The sequence below is a fragment of the Bos taurus genome, chromosome 19, assembly GCF_002263795.3.
Source record: "Bos taurus isolate L1 Dominette 01449 registration number 42190680 breed Hereford chromosome 19, ARS-UCD2.0, whole genome shotgun sequence".
Taxonomy (NCBI): domain Eukaryota; kingdom Metazoa; phylum Chordata; class Mammalia; order Artiodactyla; family Bovidae; genus Bos; species Bos taurus.
Window position 1 is genome coordinate 40,145,065 of NC_037346.1, and position 24,182 is coordinate 40,169,246.

At 37.9% G+C, this 24,182-nt stretch overlaps 1 protein-coding gene across 4 annotated transcripts in view; it reads right to left on the minus strand.

Moving 5' to 3' along the window:
• Positions 1 to 24,182, minus strand: part of IKZF3 (IKAROS family zinc finger 3) — a 90,325-nt gene that overhangs the window by 21,279 nt on the left and 44,864 nt on the right. The window contains exons 4-6 of one of the 4 annotated variants that reach the window (NM_001081613.2): positions 8,015 to 8,275; positions 6,807 to 6,974; positions 4,665 to 4,781 (exon numbers count right to left, since the gene is read on the minus strand). The exons of 1 other annotated variant lie outside the window; for it this stretch is intronic. In NM_001081613.2, coding sequence (NP_001075082.1) covers positions 4,665 to 4,781; positions 6,807 to 6,974; positions 8,015 to 8,275 — 546 coding nt within the window. The remainder of the gene's footprint in view (positions 1 to 4,664; positions 4,782 to 6,806; positions 6,975 to 8,014; positions 8,276 to 24,182) is intronic. 2 more of the 4 variants (XM_059878203.1, XM_024980363.2) reach the window with 2 other exon arrangements.

The following is a 24,182-nucleotide window of genomic DNA, read 5'->3' on the forward strand; positions in this document are numbered from 1 at the left end:
CAGAGCCTAGTCCAGGAGAATGCAATGAATACTATCAGAACAAATGAAAATGATCAGCAAAGGCAGGAGTCTTGTTGTCCAACACGATCTTCTTTTGCAGACTGGTCTCCAATCCAAGGTCTTTTCATTTGTCCTGCTTCCATAAAGGCCTGATTCCTGACTGGGGCAGGTTTGTCCCAAGGCTCAGCTCTTACAGTAGGCTACACTTCAACTTACTTGATGAATGGTTGGACAGCATCACTGATTCAATGGATAAGAACTTGGGAGAACTCCAGGAGATGGTGAGGGACAAGGAGGCCTGATGTGCTGCAGTCCATGGGGTCGCAAAGAGTTGAACATGACTGAGCAACTGAACCTCTTGCCTGGAAAATCCCATGGATGGAGGAGCCTGGTGGGCTACAGTCCATGGGGTCGCTAAGAGTCAGACATGACTGAGCGACTTAACTTTCACTCTTCGCTTTCATGCATTGGAGAAGGAAATGGCAACCCACTCCAGTGTTCTTACCTGGAGAATCCCAGGGACAGGGAAGCCTGGTGGGCTGCTGTCTATGGGGTCGCACAGAGTCGGATACGACTGAAGCAACTTAGCAGCAGCAGAGCAACTGAACAACACTTGATGAATAAGTGCCACATCCACAGTAGAGCATCATCCCTTTAAAAGCTAGTAGTAGGATTTCCTCAATGGTACAGTGGATGAGAACCCACCTGGCAAGGCAGGGGACACAGGTTCGATCTCTGGTCAGGGAAGATTTCACATGCTGCGGAGCAACTAAAGCCTGTGCACCACAACTACTGAGCCAGCACTCTAGACCCACAAGCCATAACTACTGAGCCCATGAGCTGCAGCTATGAAGCCCGCACACCCTAGAGCCTGTGCTCCACAGCAAGAGAAGCCACCACCATGAGAAGCCTGTGCATTGCAACGAAGAGTAGCCCCGGCTCACTGCAACTAGAGACAGCCCAAGTGTGGCAATGAAAACTCAATGCAACCAAAAAGAAAAGAAAAAGGAAAAAAACCTGGAGATGAAGGGATAAGAGGTACCACTGGTGATACTATATTGGTCAGGTTCAAAATGGAACACTATGTCCAGACCTGGACTCCCAATTCTAAGAAGGAAACAATAGAAACCATGTAGGGAGCTGTGACAATAATCAAAGGATTGGCTTGTGTTCGATTAAAGATTCTTTATATTTTGGATTTTAGGAAAAATCATAAGAACTATTTGAAATATCAAAGATAGACATGGCATGCAGTGTTTACCATTCTTGATTAAGCTGTGACTTTATACATTTTCTAACCTGAAACCACCATAACAATATATTTGTTTTTTTTTTTTAAATCAAAACTTGCTGACTTAGTTAGCCTTTTATTTTTTTGCTGAGACTTTAAGTGTTTTGCATGCATTCATCAAACCAACCTATGAAATGCAAATTAACTCAACCTCTGTATTTCAGTATTTCCTGAATCACTTTATACCACTGAAGATAACAAAAAAAGATTCTTTGAACACTTTTCTTTTTAAAATTAATTTAATTTATTTCTGTTTGGCTGTGTTGGGTCTTCACTGCCGCCTGGGCTTTTCTCTAGTTACGGCGAGCAGGGACTCGTCCTTAGTTGTGGTGTGTGGGCTCCTCGTTGCAGTGACTTCTCTTGAGCACAGGCTCTAGGATGTGCGGGCTTTAGTGGTCGTGGCACATGGGCTCAGTAGTTGTGGCTCCCAGGCTCTAGAGCACAGGCTCAATAGTTGTGGCACACAGGGTTAACTACTCTTGAGGCATGTGGGAGCTTCCCAGATCAGGGTTTGAACCCGTGTCTCCTGCATTGGCAGGCAGATTCTTTACCACTGAGCCACCACGGAAGCCCCTCTACTGCCACTTTTCTAATTTGAAATTCCTAAAAAGGTCATGGGGATAGGAAGTAAGGTGGTAACCTTGCTTCAAAATCACTAATTTTGAACTTATTGTTCATAGAGGATATTTTACTCATGTTTTCCCCTACTTCCAGGACAATCGAGACATACATACATACGAAAGTGTCTATTAATTAGTATGTGTGCTATTCTACTTTTGCTAACTAAATAATATATAACCTTCAAAAATACATAACTAATTAAGCCATTTTTCCAAAAGTAGAAAAAAACTAAATCCCATTAACTAATAAATGAATGGATAAAATGCAGTGAATCCATGTAATAGAATATTATTCAGCTATAAAAAGGAATGAAGTGCTACCACATGGATGAACCCTGAAAACATTATGCTGAGTGAAAGAAGGCAGATATAAAAGGCCACACATTTTATGATTCTCTTCATGTGACATGTTCAGAATAGGCAAATTCTTAGAGACAGAAAGTAAATTAATGGTTGATGGGGGCTGAAGAGGGGAACACGAGTGACTGATAAGGGGTACAGGGTTTCTTTCGAAGTGACAGAAATATTATGAAATTAGAGTGGTGATGGTTGTATAACTTTGTGAATACATTAAAAACCACTGAATTGTACACTTTAAAAGGGTGAATTTAATGATATGTGAATTATGTCCCAATATGTCTTTGAAAATAAAAAAATAGCTAATCATGAAAACAACAAAAGTTCTATTGATTTTTAAGCAAGTCATTGAATTTCTGATGAGTTTCAGTATTCTCAACTCTAAAATGAAGAGGTGGGATCAGATGCTCTCTTTAATTTGTCTTGCTTTAAATATTAATGATTCTACTTGGAATATAAGAATTTCATAACTTGAGAATTTCTCATAGTAAGAGCTTTGTCTATTGTCTGAAATATGGAACTTCAAGTAACGATGCCCAGGTATTACCTGACTAAGCTTAAGCATGTTGCTTAAAGATGTCAAAATCCAAGTTTTAGGTTTTTAAGAGTAAACATTTCTCTTTAGAAATAAGGAGGAAATCCAACTCCTTGATAAAACTGAACATGCCATCAGGATAAAAAGCAGAAGCAGTGCACACCAACGGAATTCAGTTGGCCAGCTCCTAACACCATAACATAGGCTTTATCTAAAACAAAAGTTTCCTTTCACTCAAAACGGATACAGTTAAACTACTCAAGATTTCCACTCCATTTTTCCTGAGTTTCACATTATTTCTGTCATATTTTTGTAATGTTTCTGTTTTAAAATTTTCAAACTATTCAATTGCAACCACTACCATCAAACACCAAATCCCATGAAGATTTATACCTACTCTAAGCAACTGGTTCAAGTAACCAAATAAAAATAGCAGGCAATCCAAGCTGCAGAACCAGTGAAGTGAAAGTCGCTCAGTCATATCCAGCAACCCTATGGACTATACAGTCCATGGAATTCTCCACTGGAGTGGGTTGCCATGCCCTCCTCCAAGGGATCTTCCCAACCCAGGGATCGAACCCAGGTCTCCCACATTGCAGACAGATTCTTTACTGTATGAACCACTAGGAAAGCCTAAGAATACTGGAGTGGGTAGCCTATCCCTTCTCCAAGGGATCTTCCTGACTCAGGAATTGAACCGGGGTCTTCTGCATTGCAGGCAGATTCTTTACCAACTGAGCTATCAGTGAGGAAGCCCAACCAGGTTGATGGTCAATTATATGGGTCAAAGGACAACTGCAGGGATGTTACACAAAAAGGTTTCAGGTCGTTTCAACTCAAGAATGAAAGGAAATAAAACCACAACTGATACATGGAAAGACATCTGGTGTTTCAACCAATTGCCACCCGGCATGTAATTCAAAACATGGAATAAAATATGAAATTCCCAGAGCCAAATATAAACATCACAATAAATCATATGAGTGGACAAGTACATGATTTGGGGGCCCTGTGTAAAGAAAATCCTTGTGGTTTTAATGAACTCTGCCCTAGCCACCCCTCAAGCTGCCTCTACCCTCAATCTTTGCCATTTCAGTCAATGGCAACTGCGTTCTTCATCACACTGCACATCAATCTGTTAAGAAATCCTGCTGGTTCTATCTTTATACTATATAGAGTTAGAACACTTTGCACCACCTCTACAATTACCAAGACAATTTTCTTTTGCTTGAATTATTGCAATGGCCTCCTAACTGGACTGCCCAGTTTCTAACCTTGCCTCCAATACAACCTATTCTCGGTAGCAAGTAGAGTGATTTTTTTTTCAAATGAGAAGTCCAATCATGTCACCTCTCTGTTCAAAACCTTCTGAAGATTTTTAATTTTATGCAGAGTAAAAGCCAACATCTTTACAATGGCCTACAAGGCCTAATAAGATCTGGCTTCCTATTTCCTCTCTGGCCTCATGTCCCACTACTCACTTTCTTCCAGCCATACAGGACTACTTACACTTCTTTGAATTCAAGCCCCAGGGCCTTTGCACTTGCTTTTTCCTAGTGATCTGTAGGGCTCTCCCCTCATGCTTTTAAGTCTGTTAAAAGGTCAGTTAGCTGATGTTTCTCCTAACTCACCTTCAGCCCCCAGTACCTGCTTTATTTTTCTCAATTGCAATTACTCCCTTACAAAACATCAGACAAAACTGCATGTTACTTTTTCATTTTGTTTCTAGTCTGTTTTTCCCAATGAGAATATAAACTCCATGCGGGCAGGGTTTTTTGTATTTTGTTTACTATTGCAACCTACCACCTAGAACAGCAGGTGCTCACTAAGTATGTCCAGAACAGGTGTTGCATGAACTCACCAGTCTCACCCAGGTCAGTGCTCTGAAGAAATGTACGGCAGCGCTCCTTGTGCTCCTCAAGGGAACTTCTCTGCTTGTAACTCCTTCCGCAAAACTCACATTTATAAGGTTTCTCAACTATAAGGAGAGCACAAGGGGCACTCAGTGACCCTCAGGGGTTATAGAACAAACGGTGTATTGGGGCCCTGTGAAAACTGTCCCCTAGGAAGGAGACTGCTGAGCGAAGCCAGAGTACTTGGATACTCGTGCATCTACTTTACTTTTAAATTCAGTAAACTGAAACAAGGTTATGGCCTATGATTAATTCTCATGTACCCTTTGAAAGGATAGGTTCCTTCCACAAATGAAAGGATTTAGACTTAATCACTATCCTGGAGCACAGTGTTTTGGCTCCAAATCCAATCTTGCTTTTTCAGGAAAAAAATACAAAAAGGAACATTTTATTTTTCAAGGAGATTCGTGTGGTTTAAGAATGAAGCAGGAAGAGATCCTGTATTCTGTGACATCCAGCTGCCTGTAAGTAAAGAATGCTGCAATTTGTGGGTATTAGCCACTAAAAGTCTTTTTAGAACATTGACCTATTTCAATAAATGTAGCTTATCTTTGCCCAGTGGCTATAGCAAAGTCTGGGCTCAAGTAATAAAAACTGACCTAACCAACTGAGGATCATTTTGAATAATAGAAATAAGAAGAAATTTCAAAAAATGACTTCATCTTAATTTCTAAGATAAAGCAAAAATTTCCTCAAAAGTTCAACCATACAGTACAGGCCACCTTTAATCTCCTAACTCCTCCAAATGCCTTACTGTTATAAACAATAACTTCAACTCTGTGTGCAGGGCTCACCTTTCTGACTTGTCAATAAAATGTACACCAGAAATTTTTCAGAATTTTAGGGACTGAGATTTTTTTTTTTTTTTTCAAGTCCTCTTGCTCTGTTTAAAATAGAGCCTTTGGGGCTTAAAGCACTGAAAGATCCTTATGGAATCACAAATTAAAATAAATGCAGGTTTTCTGGGGCTAGGAATGTTAAGTTTCTACATAAATTGAGGTCCTCTAGAATCTTAAAAATGACTGCTGTTGTTGGATCTTACCTGGAAAAAGCAATAGAAAACAACTACTCTAATTTTTTGGACCAAACTCAGCCTTAACTCATTACTTTGAACAATGAGCTGTAAAAGAAACCCTTCTTTTACCCTTTACCATCTCTCACAGTGGGTTTTCTTGGGGCTGATTTGTTTAATCCTTAGTCTCTGAATTGTGACCAGTTGCGGGTTTAGGGCTGGGTTTTAGTCAAAGCAGAATGTGGATTAACATAAAAACAAGCCCTTTTTTTCCCCCTTCAATTAAAATTTTGTCAGATAACATCAAGAACATGAGGTCCCAAATTTGAAAATAAACCCAGTTTTATTTTTCTAGGAGGGAAATTCTAAATGTTAGTTTAATGTGGTTAAAATAAGGAGTGAAAACATCAAGAGAGAACATAGCTTTTTATGAATTCTTATTGCTGCTCATCTTTTAGAGATTAAAAATAAATTGGGTGATCAAGAAGAAAGTTAGGTTTAAGAAATTTAGCTCATATACACCTAAAACGAATATAATGTTGTATTTTTAATTATATCTATTAAAAAAAAGAAAATCTAGACCAGAATGGCCCAAACTCCCCAAATTAGCCCAAATTAGCCAAAATTTACCCTCAACAGATATTCATACCCAGTTTACAGTTTTATACAACTTACAAACTGTACATCATTTACTTTATCCAGACTTTTGAATGAATAGTATGTGTGTATATTTTTAGGAAAATAATCTTTTAATAAAGTTTGCCATAAAAATACTGATGGCTATAATGTTTTTGCAAAAATTAAAAAAGCATTTTTACAGTGTAGGCTTCTCCTGTCTGACTGTGTTGTTCTCTAGGGGTGCAAAGATGGTAAGGAGATGTTCATCCCCATTGAGCCAGACGGAGAGCAATTAATGTCTTAATGGAAGTGTAATTAGCCCTAGAGGTCTCTGCTGTTGTAACCCTTCAGAACCGGAGTGACAGATTAAAACCTCCATACTTAACTCTTTCTAGTTTCCTCAATGGGCACGGAGAAAGACATATTTACTAGATATGGAATGCTCATTGCTCTCACTTACCAGAATGTGTCCTAAGATGACCTGTGAGTGCATCTCTTCTCTGGCATGCGTAGTTGCAGAGGTGACACTTAAAAGGTTTTTCCCCTGTGTGCAGTTTAATGTGGCGGAGGAGGTTACCTTTCTGAGTAAAAGATGCCCCACACTGATTACACTGGAATGGGCGTTCACCTTTAAAAAGGACAAAAAGGAGATTTCTGATCACCCGGCAATTGGCGAAGCATATGCACAGATTCGATGCCTATGGCAAAAGCTCATTTTTTAGATAGTTTCTGTTCATACTGGGATCAGATGGGAGCTGTATTTCAAGGGAAGCCTAGGACTGACTTAAGGAATCTTCCTTCTAGAAGAGAAAAAACATTCATCTGGCAAGGCTAGGTATCACCTTGCCTTGGATCAGAGCAAAAAAAATGAGTAGCTTTAGAAGTGCTTTCTAGACTTAAGTTTTTGCATTACTTAGCATTCCTTTTAAATAATCTCAATCTATAAAAAGAGTCACAGACTGAAGTCCTAATAAGGTATAGAGAGCCAGAAATGCTTTTTTTTTAATTGAAGAAATGCTTTTTAAAGTTTCCATATCCTATGTTAGATGAAATCTATAGGGCTTGGTGGGAGTGTTAAGTTTGCATGCATCTCTATAGAGTGCCTTTTGTTGTCTGAAAATAAATTTTTTAAACTGTTAATAAAAATTGAATCCTTTGATCTACCAAATTTGAACCCAATACAATAAGGAGATCTGCTGTTTTAAATGGGTTGCCATTTCCTTCTCCAGAATTCTTGCCTGGAGAATCTGAGGGACGGAGGAGCCTGGGGGGCTGCCGTCTATGGGGTCGCACAGAGTCGGACACAACTGAAGTGACTTAGCAGCTTAGCAGCAGCTGTTTTAAAAGTTACACAAAATATATGCAAGATGCTCAAAAAGCATATCACACAATTTAACTCCCACTTGTTACTGAAGAAAAATATTTGGCTGACCTAGAACACTGTGATCTCTACAGTCTTATTTATAGCATTTGTGATATGCTTGACAAATGCATGGTGAAGCAGGAATAAAAATCACTAGGTAAATGGAAATGCGGAGAGGGAGAGAGATATCAGAATCATATAAAAAATCAATGAAAAGTAATCAAAAGTAAGTTCTAAATTACACCACTCCTTTTCTTATGTGGTTGAATTAGGACAGTTTTCAGAACAATGGATAGACTATTTACCAGTATGGCTCCGCTTATGAACCATTAAGACATTGAAGCTAATGCAGGATAATCCACACACATCACAGTTCATCTTGCCACTGGTTGGCCTGCTACTATCATATGAGACAACGTGTCTCTCCAACTTAATGTTTTCATATTCATTATATTCTCTTGAATAGCTGTAAGGAATTTCAGGCTCTTCTGCATTTCCCATGGGCTCTGGCTTTAAAACATTCTCATCCCTTTCACTGTATTCATCTTTCACTTTCATTGAATCATCTGCAGGGAGGAAAATGCAAGAAATGAACAATGATTGTTTTTGCAGCTATCAAAGCAGCTCAAAGAACAGAGACCCACAACTGATAATTAAATACCAAATGAAGCTAAAAATATTGTACATCTACAAAACAAGAAAACACCATTAGGATGATCACTGATTATTTGAATTCAGAGCCATAGTCAGGGGAAAACACAGACACACGTGCACACACACACAAACACACACAAAATAGATGACAGCATTTTAGGCCATTCAGAAAATTAGAGATAACAGATTTTAGCTATGACTGCTCAGAGCAACTATGAAAAAAACATTTTGAGCACTTTTTCTCCAGTACTGGGGGAGAAGAAAGGTTCTCAGATTTAGTACCTTTTTTGGTGGCTGCAGTTGCAAGGCAAGGTGATGTGCTCTTTGGTTTCAAGAAGAAAATACTATTTTAATTCTTCAATTGCACTCAATTTAAGCCACTAAGACTGAGAGTTAACAAGTTGTTTTTTTTTCCCTGATTTTAAGCCATGCCTTGCCTCTTCCCCTTCCATGTATACAAACTGCTAAAATGAGTCTTATCTCTCTCTCTCTTGGAACTGATAAAGAGACAACGCTGAACATAGAGGAAGCTGGCAGTACTAGTGAAATACTGTTGAGAAAGATAAAAGGAGAAGTAATCCTTTAACATAACCTTCTAAGGAGTCACTTTCATTGACGCAGGTAAATGAAGCTCAACCTAAGCAAGGGGAACAGCACCAATAACCAATACCCAAGTTAGGGAGAGCTAAACTCAAAGCCCTAGAATAAAGTGCTGGATAGGAGAGGTGTGGCTGGCCCAAGTGAGTTGGCTGATCAGGTACTAACTATTTCAATAAGAGCTGCGACACTCTTAAGCTGAAGAACATAAGAAATGAAGAAGGCAAATTTATGTACTGATACTAAGAAAACCTAAAATATTTGCCTAATATAATAAGTACTTATAAGGGATTTTTCATATATAAAACATGCTGCATAAATGCTCACTTTTACAAAAATTCATTCTTAAAAACTGGAAATTGTAATGCTCCATGGGAATCATAGGTCAATGGGATTTCAGGGCTGGAAGAGAATTTACAGATCATCTGATCCAACCCTTGTTTTTCAGATGAGGAAATCCGGGAACAGAGATGTTTTCGGGACTAGCCCACAGTTACACAGCCAGTTAATAGCTGATGAACTGGAATTAGAACACTGAACTTGGATTTGCCCTTGCACTCTGACACATAGAGTCTAATTTGCTCTTTATATCATATTGCACACTCCCTCTTTAGTGGTGTAGATGTTAAAGACCAAAACACTCTGAAGAAAAGATATTTAAAAAAATGACATCCCTTCCAAACAACACCAGTAAGTGCTGCTCCTGTTGCCACACAGGAGGAAGTATAACTGCAGCTGTGCCTGGCTTGCTACCTTCTACTCAAGTTTCAATTTTCACTTCTATCAAGGTTACCTTTCATCTATATTAACTGTGTTTGCTTAATAGAGCAAGACAGGGCCTAACCACCAACAGAGGAGCCATTGCTGCGGCACTGTTCCACTGCTTCTCACCACGGTTCATGGTTCATAACCTTTTACTCTTTGATTAGAAGAGATGGAGGGCTGCAGGCAACATCCAGCGTGTTTCAAAGTGGCCCATCCTATGCATCTGGGTTGTATATGAATTGATGTCTATTTCCTACATGGAGAGAGAGTCATCCTCTTCCTTGGACACATCTTGCCTGCTTTTAGATGGAATGAGTTTCCTTAAGTGGTTTTTGCTTTTTAAATTTTTTTTAAAGAGAAGGATGCACCTGAAGCTTGTACCCTCCTCCTCCTCCATCACTCCAGCTGCGGGTGATATCCCACCAAAGCTTGAGTGCTCTTCAGTTTGCATGTAGGCGTTTAAAACAACCTCAACGGAAAACTTCAGCTACTGAAAACCAAAAACAGCATATAGAAAAGGCCAGCAGAAATGGATCCTTTTCATTTGGGTTATAAAATGTTAATATGAACAGACTCAGGCTGTTCTGTGGTCCATGATAATTAAAATCTGGTAAGATCAATGTTTTGAGTCTTTCTGAAAACACAAGACATAAGAAGGTTGCTCCTTCTCTCAGGATTTTGGTTTTAATGGGCTTGACCTAGAACTCAGTACTACACCGACCTAGCTCACAACAAGTCCTTGGCTTTTGTTCTTGAGGACTCAGCTGTAGAAAAAGGAAGACAGTATTTGAGACTCAGGACTCTAAGGGAACAAATCCAAGCACATGAACAGGAAATTGAGGCAGTCCCTTGGACTTACTGGACCAAGAGAGTTCCTGATTTGCTCTTGGGGTCTTACCAGTTTTAGATAAAAGATCTGGATGGCCTCTCTGCATGGTTACTGAGGATCAACAATTCATTATTGTTTACCATGTGAAGATAAACAAAGCTGAATACTAATTCACATTCGTATATAAGACACAAAATGGATTACTGAGAGATTATTAGGCTTAGCACCTAGTCTCCAAATATAGTCCACCAAAACTACCAGAAAAGAAACTAGTCTGCTCTAAGGACTAAGAGATTCATTCCAACCCTTGGGAGGAAAATTTGTAGGAGCAGAGGAAAGGGAGTGGGAGGGACATTCTACTTAGTGTCTCTTGAAAACATTAATAAATATATCTAGTGGTAAATAACCCACCTGCCAATGCAGGAGACATAAGAGATGCAGGTTCAATCCCTGGATTGGGAAGATGCCCTGGAGGATGGCATGGCAACCCATTCCAGTATTCTTGCCTGGAGAATCCCATGGACAGAGGAGCCTGGTAGGCCCCAGTCCATAGGGTTGCAAGGAGTCAAACACAACTGAAGCGACTTAACACATGCACACACTAAAATCAAACTTACCATTTTGAACCCCAAACTGCTTCTAATGCTTGATGTCTTTTTTTTCCCATCTGTACCTGCAGCATTCAGGATCTTAGTTCCCCGACCAGGGATCGAACCTGGGCATCCTGCATTTATTGGGAGCTCGGAGTCCTAACCACTGGACCACCAGTGTAGTCCCTATGACGTCTTTAGAGTCACACATGGCATCTTCCTTTTTCCATTCTCCAAATCTTGAAACTGGACGACTTTTCCATCCAATCTCCACATCAAGTCAGGCTCCAAGACCTATAGATTCTATGTTCTCAAGATCTCTAGATGCCAACACCTCTTTTCTATTCTCTTTGAAATTTAGTTTAGCCTCTCATCCCATCACACCCAAACTCTCTCAACATTCCCTTTCTAGATAGATTTAATACAAAAGTAACCTGTGCTTACTGTCTCTACAATCTCAAAACTGATATAAAATTGCCTGTAATCTGGATTCTGTCTTCTTAATTCACTGAATCTGCTCCCCTAAAGATCTTCAATAAACTCATGATTCTTAAATCCAGTGGTTTTTTTGTGTGCCATTCTCCCCAACTTCTCTGCAGCCCTTGATACTGTTGACCACCACTCCTTCTTCTTCTGTATTCCTACTTCTTCAGTGAAACTTCTTTCCTCCCCTTCTGTGAGTGAGTGTGAAAGTCGCTCAGTCGGATCTGACTCTTTGCAATCCCATGGACCATACAGTCCAGATTCTGTATGGCCAGAATACTCCAGGCCAGAATACTGGAGTGGGTGGCCTTTCCCTTCTCCAGGGGATCTTCCCAACCCAGGGATCGAACCCAGGTCTCCCGTATTGCGGGCAGATTCTTTACCAGCTGAGCCACAAAGGAAGACAAGGACACTGGAGTGGGTAGCCTATCCCTTCTCCAGCTGATCTTCCCAATCCAGGAACTGAACTGGGGTCTCCTGCATTGCAGGTGGATTCTTTACCAACTGAGCTATCAGGGAAGCCTACCTTCTGATTACTTCCTTTTAGCTCCTTTCCCCGTTTTGCCTCCTAAATGCTGTCTCTATCCTTCTTTCTTCTTCCCGGCTAGACCTCCTTCCCTATGGCAATTTTCTCCACATTTAAGACTTCAACTAGCACCCCGAATATATATCTTGAGGTACAGTTTCTCTCCCCTCCTTCTGTCCCTTTCCCAAAGGCCTCCTCCATATCTCCACAGTTACTCAGGTCAGAATCTTTACAGCCATCTTTCCTCCCGTTCTTTTGCGTCCCCACGTTTAATCACTCATTGGTTCTATTTCTGCACCCTCTCTCCAATCTGCTTCTCCTCCCCACTATTTTGCATGCTCATTATCCCAAATCTCAAACGCTGATTGCTCTCCTTACGATCTATTGTGGTAGCCTCCACATGGTGCTCTCTGCCTTCTTTCTCTCTCCTTTCCAGCACATCCTATGCTCTGCCACCAGATGGTTTATGTAAACGATAGCTCTGGTCACATCATGAGCCTGTCCAAATTCTCCAATAGTCTCTGCTGCCAACAACATGAAATGCAAACTCAGAAACAAAGAATTTAAAAGACCTTTCAATATGTGGCCCCAGCTATCTTTGTAATGTTGATTTGGAATACTCAGGTATCTTTAATGAAACTAAACAACTTACGAATATTCTTCCTTTTATTATTTGCACTGCCAAAAAGATCTTTCTCCACAACTGCCAAAGGTCCAAATCCAACACATCTTTTAAGGCTAAATTAATTTGCCATTTTCCTCTATTATGCCTTCCCTGTTCCCCCAGCTGCAAAATAATCCGTTTCTTCTTTTTCTGAGTTACTTATAAAGTCACTTCACCTCCCATATGGACATATAAGCTATCTGAGGTCAGAAGTTACACAGGTTTTTTTTTTTTTTAAACTCAGTATTCCCTATGACACTGCTTGAAGGTTGTGGGGTTTTAAAATACAAATTTTAGGGGTCCCAAAACTTCAGGGTGTGAGGACTGGAAACATGCATTAAAAATATGCTTTCCAGGCAAATCTTATGCACAATGGAGTTTGAGAACCGCTGCTCTAGAATATGACAGAGCGCTCTGTGTAAAGTACATACAAAGTAAATACTTAGAACATGGATCTACTACTATGTTAGCCTCCTAACTGGTCTACAGCGGATACGACCTCTCTTTTAGACTATATCCTATTATCGAATTAATCAGCCTGTAGTATACTAAAACCCTTGTTCAGAAACTTTCAAGGATTTCATTTTGTTTACAGGATCCAAACTCCTTAGTGAGACATTCAGGGGCCTGTCTAGAACCTGCCCTGAGCTGATCTGACCATCTCATATCTCACTAGATTCCCTGAATCACCCTTCTCTCTAGACTAGAATCTTGCCTATTCAAAGTGAGGTCCTTGGATCCACAGTTCCAGCATGCCTCCCAGGAGCTTATTAGGAATGCAGACTCTTAGGCTTCACCCCAGACCTACTGGATCCAATTGTGCATTTCAACAAATCCTCAAGGATTCTTATACACATCAAAGTTTGAGAAGCACAGTAGTCATCTTACTAAATGCAGCTTTCCAAGCCTCTTCTCCAGTCTTTTCTTTACCTAAAATGCCCTTCCCCACATCAATATTCTATTCAAACTTGCAGATGCTGTTTAAATGCCATTTCTTCTGTGAAGTTTTCCTTGATACTTTAAACTAGCAAAAAATCCTCCTGTTTCTGTTTTCATACAGCACTACACATAAAATCAATAATACTGTTCCACAGATTTATATTATACATTCAGAGATGTTTATCTTCATTTTTCCTTGATTTTTCAATTGTCAGTGACTAGCAACACCTGAACTGTTAATAAAGGCCGAAAATCTTAAAGATCTGGCAAGAAATACTTGAATATACTTGAGGAATAGCCCCACAGTAACCCAAAGTCTTTTGTACAGTGAACAGACCTTTTGTAATAAGAATAATCTGCCATTTCAATTTTGTAAATTCTAGTCTCTTATTATATGTATCAGGTTTCTTAGACACATGACTTCGATTGCCACTTAAAAGACTATCAAGAATCTTCTTAGGCACTAGCAATATTTTATTTCTTAAGCCAGGTGGTGGGTCCATGGATGCTTGTTGTTATTCTTTATACATGTAAATATATTTGCCTTTTTGTATGTATCATATACTTCACAATAAAAAATGTTAAAGGCTCCTCAGTAAATTTTTTATAATCGAGCTTGTGCAGAAAAGAACACACCAAACCACAAATTGCTGATAAAGGTAATTGCTAAACATTCCCAGAGGGGGGAAAAAAGATGTCTAAATTGAATCTAACCCATAGAAAATTAGATTAGGTTGCACTTCTTTCTAAAGGAGCTACTCTGGGGTGCAATTGCTCCCATCTTTGTCTATGTTCTGGAGGCCACTTAGGAAGATGACACACACTCACACACACACACACACACACCCCAGAGAGAATTTTGTAGGCTGAGGAGAACAAAGGCTTGGCTCACTGGGGCTGATGCACATGGTTTCATTTCCTGGGGTGATGGTTATCACATGAAAGGCTTGCACTCCAGAGCAGACATTTTTGGTTTCACCTGAGACACTGCAAAAACAATGGGTCTTGGAAAGGATCCAACATCTCAATCCTTCAGGGGCAATAGCAGTCTCAGCCAACTGTGCCTCAGTTTGTTTTTACAGGCACATAAAATGCTCAGTTGGAGAGAAGAACCTATCAAAGATGGCAAACAGAAGAGGCAACTTGGATGTCTTGGATAGTATGTTTTTAGTATGAACTTCCCAGTGTAAAAAGCGGGTTCTGAATTTCCACTCTGAACTACGAGATCTCAGAATCCAACTCAAAGAACAAAGTTTGGAGTAATAGCCTCTAGTTTGCCAGAGATGTTGTGAGAAGGGACAAAACCAGATAGCAGCTTTAGACAGGGAAGACACAAAAGGGGATGTTGTTTAAGTGTTTTACAAGGATTGGGGGTCATAACCATGAAATCCTCGGCACATGCAAAAGTCAACTGGATAACAAAGAAGCTTAATCATCTTAATGTGGCATTTTAATGATGCCACTGATTTGCTATGCCAATTCAGAGATAATGAGGCCCTAATGCTACAGATGTTCAGCCAGGCTAAAAGAAAAGGGGGGTGGGCTTTTCTAGCATGCCATTTTCTAACTATCCAATTAAACAAATTGTGAAAGCATCTAAATAGTTTACCAGGTTTTGACAGCTGTTAATAGGATTTAGAAGCTTGAAGCACTAAAGAGCAAAATGGGAAATACATGTACTGTAGGTATTTAGTCTATAGAGTTTGTTGCTATCACCCAATATAGCAAAAATAGATTAACTAGAACAGTTTTCCTTATAAAATTAATGTCTGTACTCCTTTCCCACAATGGCTTCTTTGTAGTACAAACAAGAACACTGAAATTATGGGTCATTTTCATTTTCTAATTTACATTTTTATGTGAAAAGTGAGGAGGGAGAAAAACCAATGATATTTTGAGAAGTAGAGAATATGAGAATTTTCTAACCAGTAAAATAAAATTTCAATGAAAATAAAACTTTTGGTCATTGATATATAGTATCCATTATGTTTTTATCCTTCTCTTCCTTTAAAATTTAAAATGATAGGCATCTTATGACTTTAAAACACCTATTTTAAAATTAGGAAAAAATTGGTAAATATGAATCAGACTAAGAAGAGATAAAATATTGATATCAATAGTGATGAGATAAGAGGTAGCAGTTTCGATAATATTTGATTTAAGTTCTCATTAAAACATATTCTTATCAGACTTTAAATTTGCCCTTAAAGAATCTAAACTGGTAATTAGTAAATCATGTCACTTCAAATTCAAGAGCATTAGCATGAAAACATGAAGAAAGTTTCAGTTGCAAGGAACCACCCTTGATTTTACTAGAGACATTAATCTTTGTCTAATTATCTGACTATCAAATAGCTCATTCATTGCCATAATAGTAAAAATAATTTTGCTTAATAATTTCAGTGCGACTCTTGCTTCTCCATTAGAACAAGAGGAGATTTATTACTTTTAACAAGAACACACTACATATCAGCAGTAGATATCATCCAAACTGCTACCTCTTATCTCAACACTATTGATATCAGTATTTTATCTTATTAGCCTGATTCACATTCTCCAATTTTTTCCTAATTTTAAAATAGGTGTTTTACAGCCGATCAGCTGGGCTAAGTTCTTCAGCTACCATCAAGCCAGGTGAATTTTTTATCTTGAATTGTTGTGAGGGCTGAAAAACATGATGTGTGGGAGTTCCTTCTAAACTATAAAAAAAGTATACAAGTACATTTTTTCATGTCTGTCCATTATAGCTATGAACTTTCTCTACTGTGCGTTTATTATTTTATATTTATATTTCTGAGAAAGAACTGCCATCCACTGAAAAATAATGATTGAAAAAAAAATATATTTAAAGAGGTTAAGGTTTTAGATGTTGCCTAAACATACTAGAGATAGACTAAAGTATGGATCTGGTAGATATTTCATTTATAAATCCAGAAGAAAAAGCTTTCTTTTCATTCACAATTTTCTTGTGTATAGAATATTCACTTTTTATCTTTCTACCTTTTTAAAAACTGAACAGAGCTTAATCCTAAAAATTTAAAGTATATTAAAACATAATTCTTAGGGACTTCCCTGGTGGTCCAGTGGTTAAGAATCTGCCTTCCAATGTAAGGGACACAGGTTTGATCCCTGGTTGGGGAACTAAGGATATGCCTCAGGGCTACTAAGCCTGTGTGCTGCAACTACTGAGCCAAATAAATAAATAAATATTAAAAAGAAACATAATTCTTAGAAAAATTAAAAAATTGTTGTCCAAATACAATTAAATTGGTTAAAAATATCCTGTCATAACACCAAACTCAGGATCATGGGTGACAGAAGGAATGAAAATGTCTTCTAAATATATTCAGAGCATCAGCAGTTCTTGTTATACATAGTACATATGTGTGTTATGTTAACTGTACAACATTAACATGTTTATTTATTATTTATTTCCCATACAGATTAGAAGTATCATCAAGGCAGAAGCCAGGTTTCAGTAATATTCGTGTCCCTAGAACCTTTCAGAGGACTCACTTATTGAATGAAAAAATGAATGAATGAACAAACTCCTTGGGCAGCCTGAACCAATTTAATGATAATAAAAAGGCCAGCCAAGGAAGAAGTCATAAGAGAAGAGGGTTCCATCCCTGGGTCAGGAAGATCCCCTGGAGAAGGAAATGGCAACTCGCTCCGGTATTCTTGCCTGGAGAATCCCACAGACAGAGGAGCCTGGCGGGCTATGGTCCACAGTGTCGCTAAGAGCTGGACACGACTGAACGACTACACACAACATGGAAAGGAAGGAGTCAGTCCATTTGCTGTACCACCCCTAGCTTGTCTACAACAGTCTGCAAATGAGCTGTGCTATGAAGTTTCTCCTCATGATACATTAGGAAAAACCCCAAGCCCCACAGTGATAATAGGTTTTCTAGCTGATTTCTTTGCCAAGTGTGGTCTGGCTTCAGGCACTCCTATTTCGCTTCTTTGGAGCAGGCTGCCACTGACCAGCCCCAGCTCCTTGAACCTCTTCCCTGAACTCTATTCATTCCTTCTTCTCTTTCTACCTCGTTTATTTTCCATGTTTACTTGTCTTTTTCTGTCTCCTAGGTGTGAACGATCTCCAGGGGTCTGTTTCTTGAACTTTTTGGTTTTTTCACTTTACATATTCTCCTGACCCAACTTTTTTTGCTAATGACTCCCAAATCTGTATTTTCAGCCAATCCTGCCTGCTGAAACCAACAGACACTGCCAACCACCTCTTGGATTTTTTATGTTTGTTTCATATTCAGTCTAATGCACTGTTCCTTTCTTCTGTACTTTCTTTCCACATCTGCTCCCCTATGTTAGTTCCCATTTTCTTCTCTGTGTAGCAGCTCCTTGATGTCAATGTCTACACCCTCAACATTTAGCACTCTGCTGGGTACAAAGTTTAGCAACCATTTACCAAACGAACAGAAGGAAGGAAAGAAAGAAGGCAAGAAGGAAGGAAGGAGCAAAAATTATTTGTCATTTGCTTAGAGTACAAAATTAAGGCTGGAGATGTTTCCAAAATACTGCACAGATTGTAATTTTGCTTAAGGCTAGTATCTTAGGCCATGGCAGAGGAAAACAATAAATTGTATTTCTAACTTAAGGTATACCAACCAGACACAAAGGTTATAGAGGATTCTTGAAAGAGAGAAAAATGAATATAAGGATTAAGAATGAGAAGATTCTTGCTTTTTTAAACATTAAATTAAAACAAAATATATACAAATTAATATAAAATTTACCACCCGCTACACATTATTTGGACTTTTCTTCCTCTCTGCTTCATCCATTCCCCTCTCTCTGTTTTCCAAATGATGAAATTAGAGCACTAAGAAACATTGGAAGGAACTCAGTACTGATTTGTCCTAGGTAAATGTACATTACAAGCACATAAGGGAATGAGCTATTTTGTCACTGGAACATGTTAGTCCCTGAGGGTAAAGTATAACTGCTTAACAGCTGCCCAGTGACACACTTCAAGACTGCAAGCAAGAAATGCATCCTAGCTCCACCAGAAACTGTGGACGGAATATTGCCTGGCAGAATAAAACCAGGACGGAATCCAGCCAACAAACTGGAGTACAAGCCCCTTTCTATTTCAAAAGGCAACTTCCAACGATCACAAATAGAGGTTTCTAATAAAAGTATTCAAATAGCACCAGAATGGGTACTAATAATCATAAAGAAAGGACAATATCATATTTCACTCTCATTCTGCCCACTGAAAATAGATTTGAATGTCTTTTTTTTTTCAAAGTTCTGATGAAAGAGCATGAACTTCAGAGTAACACAGAATCTAGGTTCAAGTTGTACTAAGTAGCCATGTGATCTCAGCAAGTCACTTGACTTCTGTGAATTTTCTTATTTGTGCAATGAAGATAACATCTACACCTAACAAGATAGTTACGGTAATTAAATTAGGCAAAATAATGTATATAAAGGCCAAGCATATTAGATGACATATAATATCTTTGTGACCTTGGAATCGATTTCTTACATTCGATACCAAAAGCATGATTCATAAATGGAAATATCTTACAACTCAATAATGAGACAAATAACGCAATTTGAAAATGTAGAAAAGATCTGAATGGACATTTCACCAAAGAAATTACACAAATGAACAATAGGCAAACGAAAAGATGTTCAACATCATTAGTTATTAGGGAAATGTAAATGAAAACCACAATAAGATACCTCTTCACACTCACAAGAATGGCTAGCATCAAAAAGACAGATAATAGTGAGTGCTGGCAAATGCATGGAGAAAATGGAACCCTACCTAGTACACTGTTGGTGGAAATGAAAAATGGTACAGTCATTTGGGGAAAAAAAAAGTTTGTCAGTATAATAGGCAACCTTCTGGAACTGTTCCCAATAATCCCTGACTGCTAGTAGGCATATCTTGTGTAATCTCGCCTTGCACGTGGGTTGGATGTAGGTGACGTGCTTCTAATTAATAAAACACAGCAAAAGTGATGGGAAATCACTTCTGTTTATTTTAGATTTTTTTGATGTGGACCATTTTTAAAAGTCTTTATTGAATTTACAACATGCCTTCTGTTTTATGTTTTAGTTTTTTGGCTGCAAGGCAGGTGAGATCTTAGCTTCCTGACCAGGGATCGAACCTGCACCCTCTGCACTGGAAGGCAGTCCAACTAGTGGGCCACCAAGGAAGCCCCCACTCCCTTTATTATACTGTAAAAGAATATGACTTCCATCTTGTTCTCATTCTCTTACTCTCTCTTTCTCTCTCTGGTGCTTCTCACGAGCTTCTCTAATGAAGTAAGCCAGACAGCTCACATGGCAAGGAACTGAGGGTAGTTTCTGGCCAAACGACAGTGAGGAAAAGGAGGCCCTCAGTCCAAAAACCTTCAAGGAACTGAATTCTGACAAGCACACGAGTGAATCTGGAAGTTGATCCTTCCTTACTTAAGCCTTCAGATGAGACTGCAGTCCAGGTCAACACTTTAATTGCTGCATCTGAGATTATGAAGCAGAGGAACAAGATAAGCTGTGCCTCTGTTCCTGAGATAATAAATCTGTACTGTTAAGCTTCCAAGGTTTGGGATAATTTGTTATATTGCAACCAATAACTAATATAGACTGTTTCTTACAAAATTAAACATAGATTTACCATATAATCCAGCGACCCCACTCTTAGGTATCTACCCAAAAGAAATGAAAACCTATGTCTACACAAAGACTTGCACACAAATGTTCATAGCAAGATTACTCATAAAAGCCAAAACAAAAATGGAAACAGAGTATCCATCAAATGGTGAACTAATAAACAAAATGTACTTTATCAATACAATAGAATACTATTCAGAAATAAACAGAAACAAAGTAACGGTACATGCAACAACATACATACACTTAAAAACATTATGTTAAGTAAAAGCAGCAGAGCAGAAGAGTACATATTGTATTATTCCTTTTATATGAGAGGTCTAGAAATGCTAAGTCTATAGAGACAAAAATCAAATTAGCTGTTACCTAGGGCTGGGAGTAAGAATGGGAATTGACTGCCAACAGGTACAAGGAATTTTCTTAGGGTGACAGAAATGTTCTAAAACATGGTTGCCCAACTCTGTAAATTTACTAAAAATCACTGAATTGGACAGTTAAAGGTATGGAAATTATAACCACACTATAGCTGTTTTTTTTTTTTTTTTTTAAAGAAAATTATAAGAATTTTTTACAAAATCAACAACTAATAGCTAACAACACTGATAAATACTCTCTCAAGAGGGAAGAGTTTAGCAGCTCATTCACCAATTATTATAAGAAACATCGTGACAAGTGTAGCTTTTGAGCAATGATTAAGCTAACATGAGAAGTCCTCATAAGACTATCATTAACTCCTTTTATTCTTGTGCAACTAATTTCATGCCCTTTTCAAAGAATTTAATAAATTCTGTATTTATTCTTGTGTATAAAAACACAAGACGTATCTGCTAATTGGTAGTAGGAAAGAAGCTAAAACAAGCAACTGTAAGAGTTGGCCTCATAGGACATTTCTACAGTACTTAATTATTTTATTATCTACTACTTCAGATAATACCTAAGTAACTATTGATTTTTGCTTTCTAAATTGTACTAATATCCATAAAAATCCAGACTTTCTAACTATATTAGTTCTTTGTCACATTTTGTGTTTTTATGTCTTTTTATGTGGTTTTATGTCTCACTTTCTATTCTGTTAATGGTTGAGTATGCTTTACTAGGCTATGACTATTACTTGATTAATGAGTGCTATCTCTGACCTACAAGTTAGCAGTGGTATAAAGCAAATGGGGAAGCTCTTTGAGGATTCACTCAGGAATGTGAGAGTTGAGTTCTCCCATTAGAGAATAAGAAAATAAAGAACTATCTTTTCTATATAGTCTTAAGAGAGAGAACTAGTACAACCTGAAGGACAAGAACCGGAAAATCAAGTTCATGGTGAGTTAAGAGTTCATATAAAAATGCCAGAAACAGTTCTGGACTGCAAGTAACGAAGAAAGATAATAAAGGTACATTAAAGTGGATGAGCGTTATGGCCAGAAGCCTAGGCTGACTTAAGAGACGTTAATAAAGAGCCCTTTCTATATTTTCCAGGGCTGCTATGAACTTCCTTGAGGAGTAACAAAGGCACGACTGGGATTTCTGCTTCTGCAGACGCAGGTGCAGAAAAGCCTGGTCCTAACAAATCTTCTCAACGTTTTTAATGCCACCAGACTGACTAATATAGTGAAACATCTACCTCCATCCTGTTTTTACTTATTCAGTTGACATAATTAACAAATCTATTAAGGGTAAGGCCACAAATTATTTTTAATTATTAAACCGTGGAGTTCCACATGTAATGTTTCGACAGCATCATTCACTGCAGAATACAGTTTTCAAGACTGTCATTTCTGCAGCCTCAGATCTAGATCCAACTGCAGTCGGTTAAAAAGCAGATTTCAACCAGGCAGCTGAATGAGAAAACATCTGGACCTACCAGTCAGAATGAGAAAGGTCACATGTTAAATCCAGATAATCTTGTTTATTGGTGTTTGAAGGTTATACACCAAGGGCTGGATTACCAAGGTCCTCCTTTAGGCCTGGCTCTGACATCTTCATTCATCTGCTCTGTGTGTGACACTTGAAAATTCAAAGCTTTAAAACTACTGTGTTGTCAGTCACTTCCAAAAGTAATTTTCCTAACTCTAAGCCTGAATACTATGTCAACCTACTGCTAGACTGCTGAATATTAAGTGCTAGGAGAAACCACATAACAGAATTGTCAGGGGCAGATGATGTCTATTCTTCTAAAAACCTGTTTTCCAAGTTGCCACTCGGCATTTTTTGTGGATGAAGCATTTCCAACATTCTCTATCAAAACTTAAAAAAAAAAAAGGAAAGGCTTTTGAAACAGCAAGGAATATAATCAAAAGGTTGCCCTAGGGTAGGGTTCAAACTGGTGATGAAGAAAGAAAGAGGATTGTGCCTATTTCATGATTTTCATAATTAGTATATATCAGTATTATTTTATACACACAGGAATGAACCAAAATTGTTTATGTTGAAAGCATAGAGACCATTATATAAACTATTAAAAAATAGCAAAGTTAAGAAGCCTTAAGACCTTACACATTTTGGTCAGGGATTTTTCATCTTTTCTAGGTTGTGGATCTACCTGTGAGAACTATATTGTACATAGAAAAATATACACATACCAATAAACAAAATTTCATATAGTTTTGAAGAGGTTTTCAAACCTTGAGGTATCAAGTCTATATTAGGCTTTTAATCAGGTCCAGTCTTAAATTGATGGCTCCTTATATTACATTGTATATGTTTTACATGATAGCAGTTGGTCTTCAATTTTTTGCTTGCATAGTCTCAAAGAATTTTGAAAAATTATATTTACCCTTGATATATAGTGGACATTAAGTGGATATTAAGTTGACATCTATAACTTATCATAATTTAAAAGTTTTTAGAACAAAAACACAGTTTGTTTATTGTAAATAATGATGGTTAAAACTCACTGCACCCTTTCAAATGGGCGTAATGGAATATAAATATTAGTGATTTGATTTACTCCCTTATAAACTTAAAAATACATAAATAATCTTTAAAAAATCAGAAAATTTCTCCTTGAACTTCTATTTCCATTTTCCTTTTCCATAGAGTTTTATCTTTATGCTATTCGTTTATGCTTGAGTCTTCTATTGCTCATTCTATCATATGTCTCTATAACAAAAACAACTATAAAAAGAAAAGAAAAAACAACTATATACAAAAATAAAATATTTTTATTACCATGAAGTGTTATGTGTTAATAAAATTTCTTTGAGACTGAGTTATCATTAAAGTTATCAGCATAAAATTGATGAAAATAATATAGGTATGTTAAAAATCTTGATCAATAATTATTAAACATAAAAAGTAAAATGTTGGGGATGCATCTCTAAATGAAATGAAGGGGGCATGCATTTATGAAAGTTTGAGTAGAGGAATTATCTCTTGACCCTTTGTTTGATATCTTGGAAATATATATATACACATACATATATATATATATTTTTTTTATTGGAGTATAGTTGCTTTACAATGTTGTGTTAGTTTCTGCTGTACAGCAAAGTGAATCGATCACATGTATACATATATCCCCTCTTCCTTGGATTTTCTTCCCGTTTAGGTCACTGAGTATAGTTCCCTCAGCTATACAGTCTGTTTTCATTAGTTATCTATTTTATACATAGTAATGTAAATATGTCAATCCCAATCTCCCAATCCATCCCACCACATCCTCCCCACTTCTTGGAAGTATTTACACTTTAGGGCAAAGAATTAAGATTTGGGATGGGTGAGAGATGTGCCTTTCTTCTATAAAGTGAGGAAGGATCACTGTGAAAGGGGAGGTGGGAAAGAAGAACCT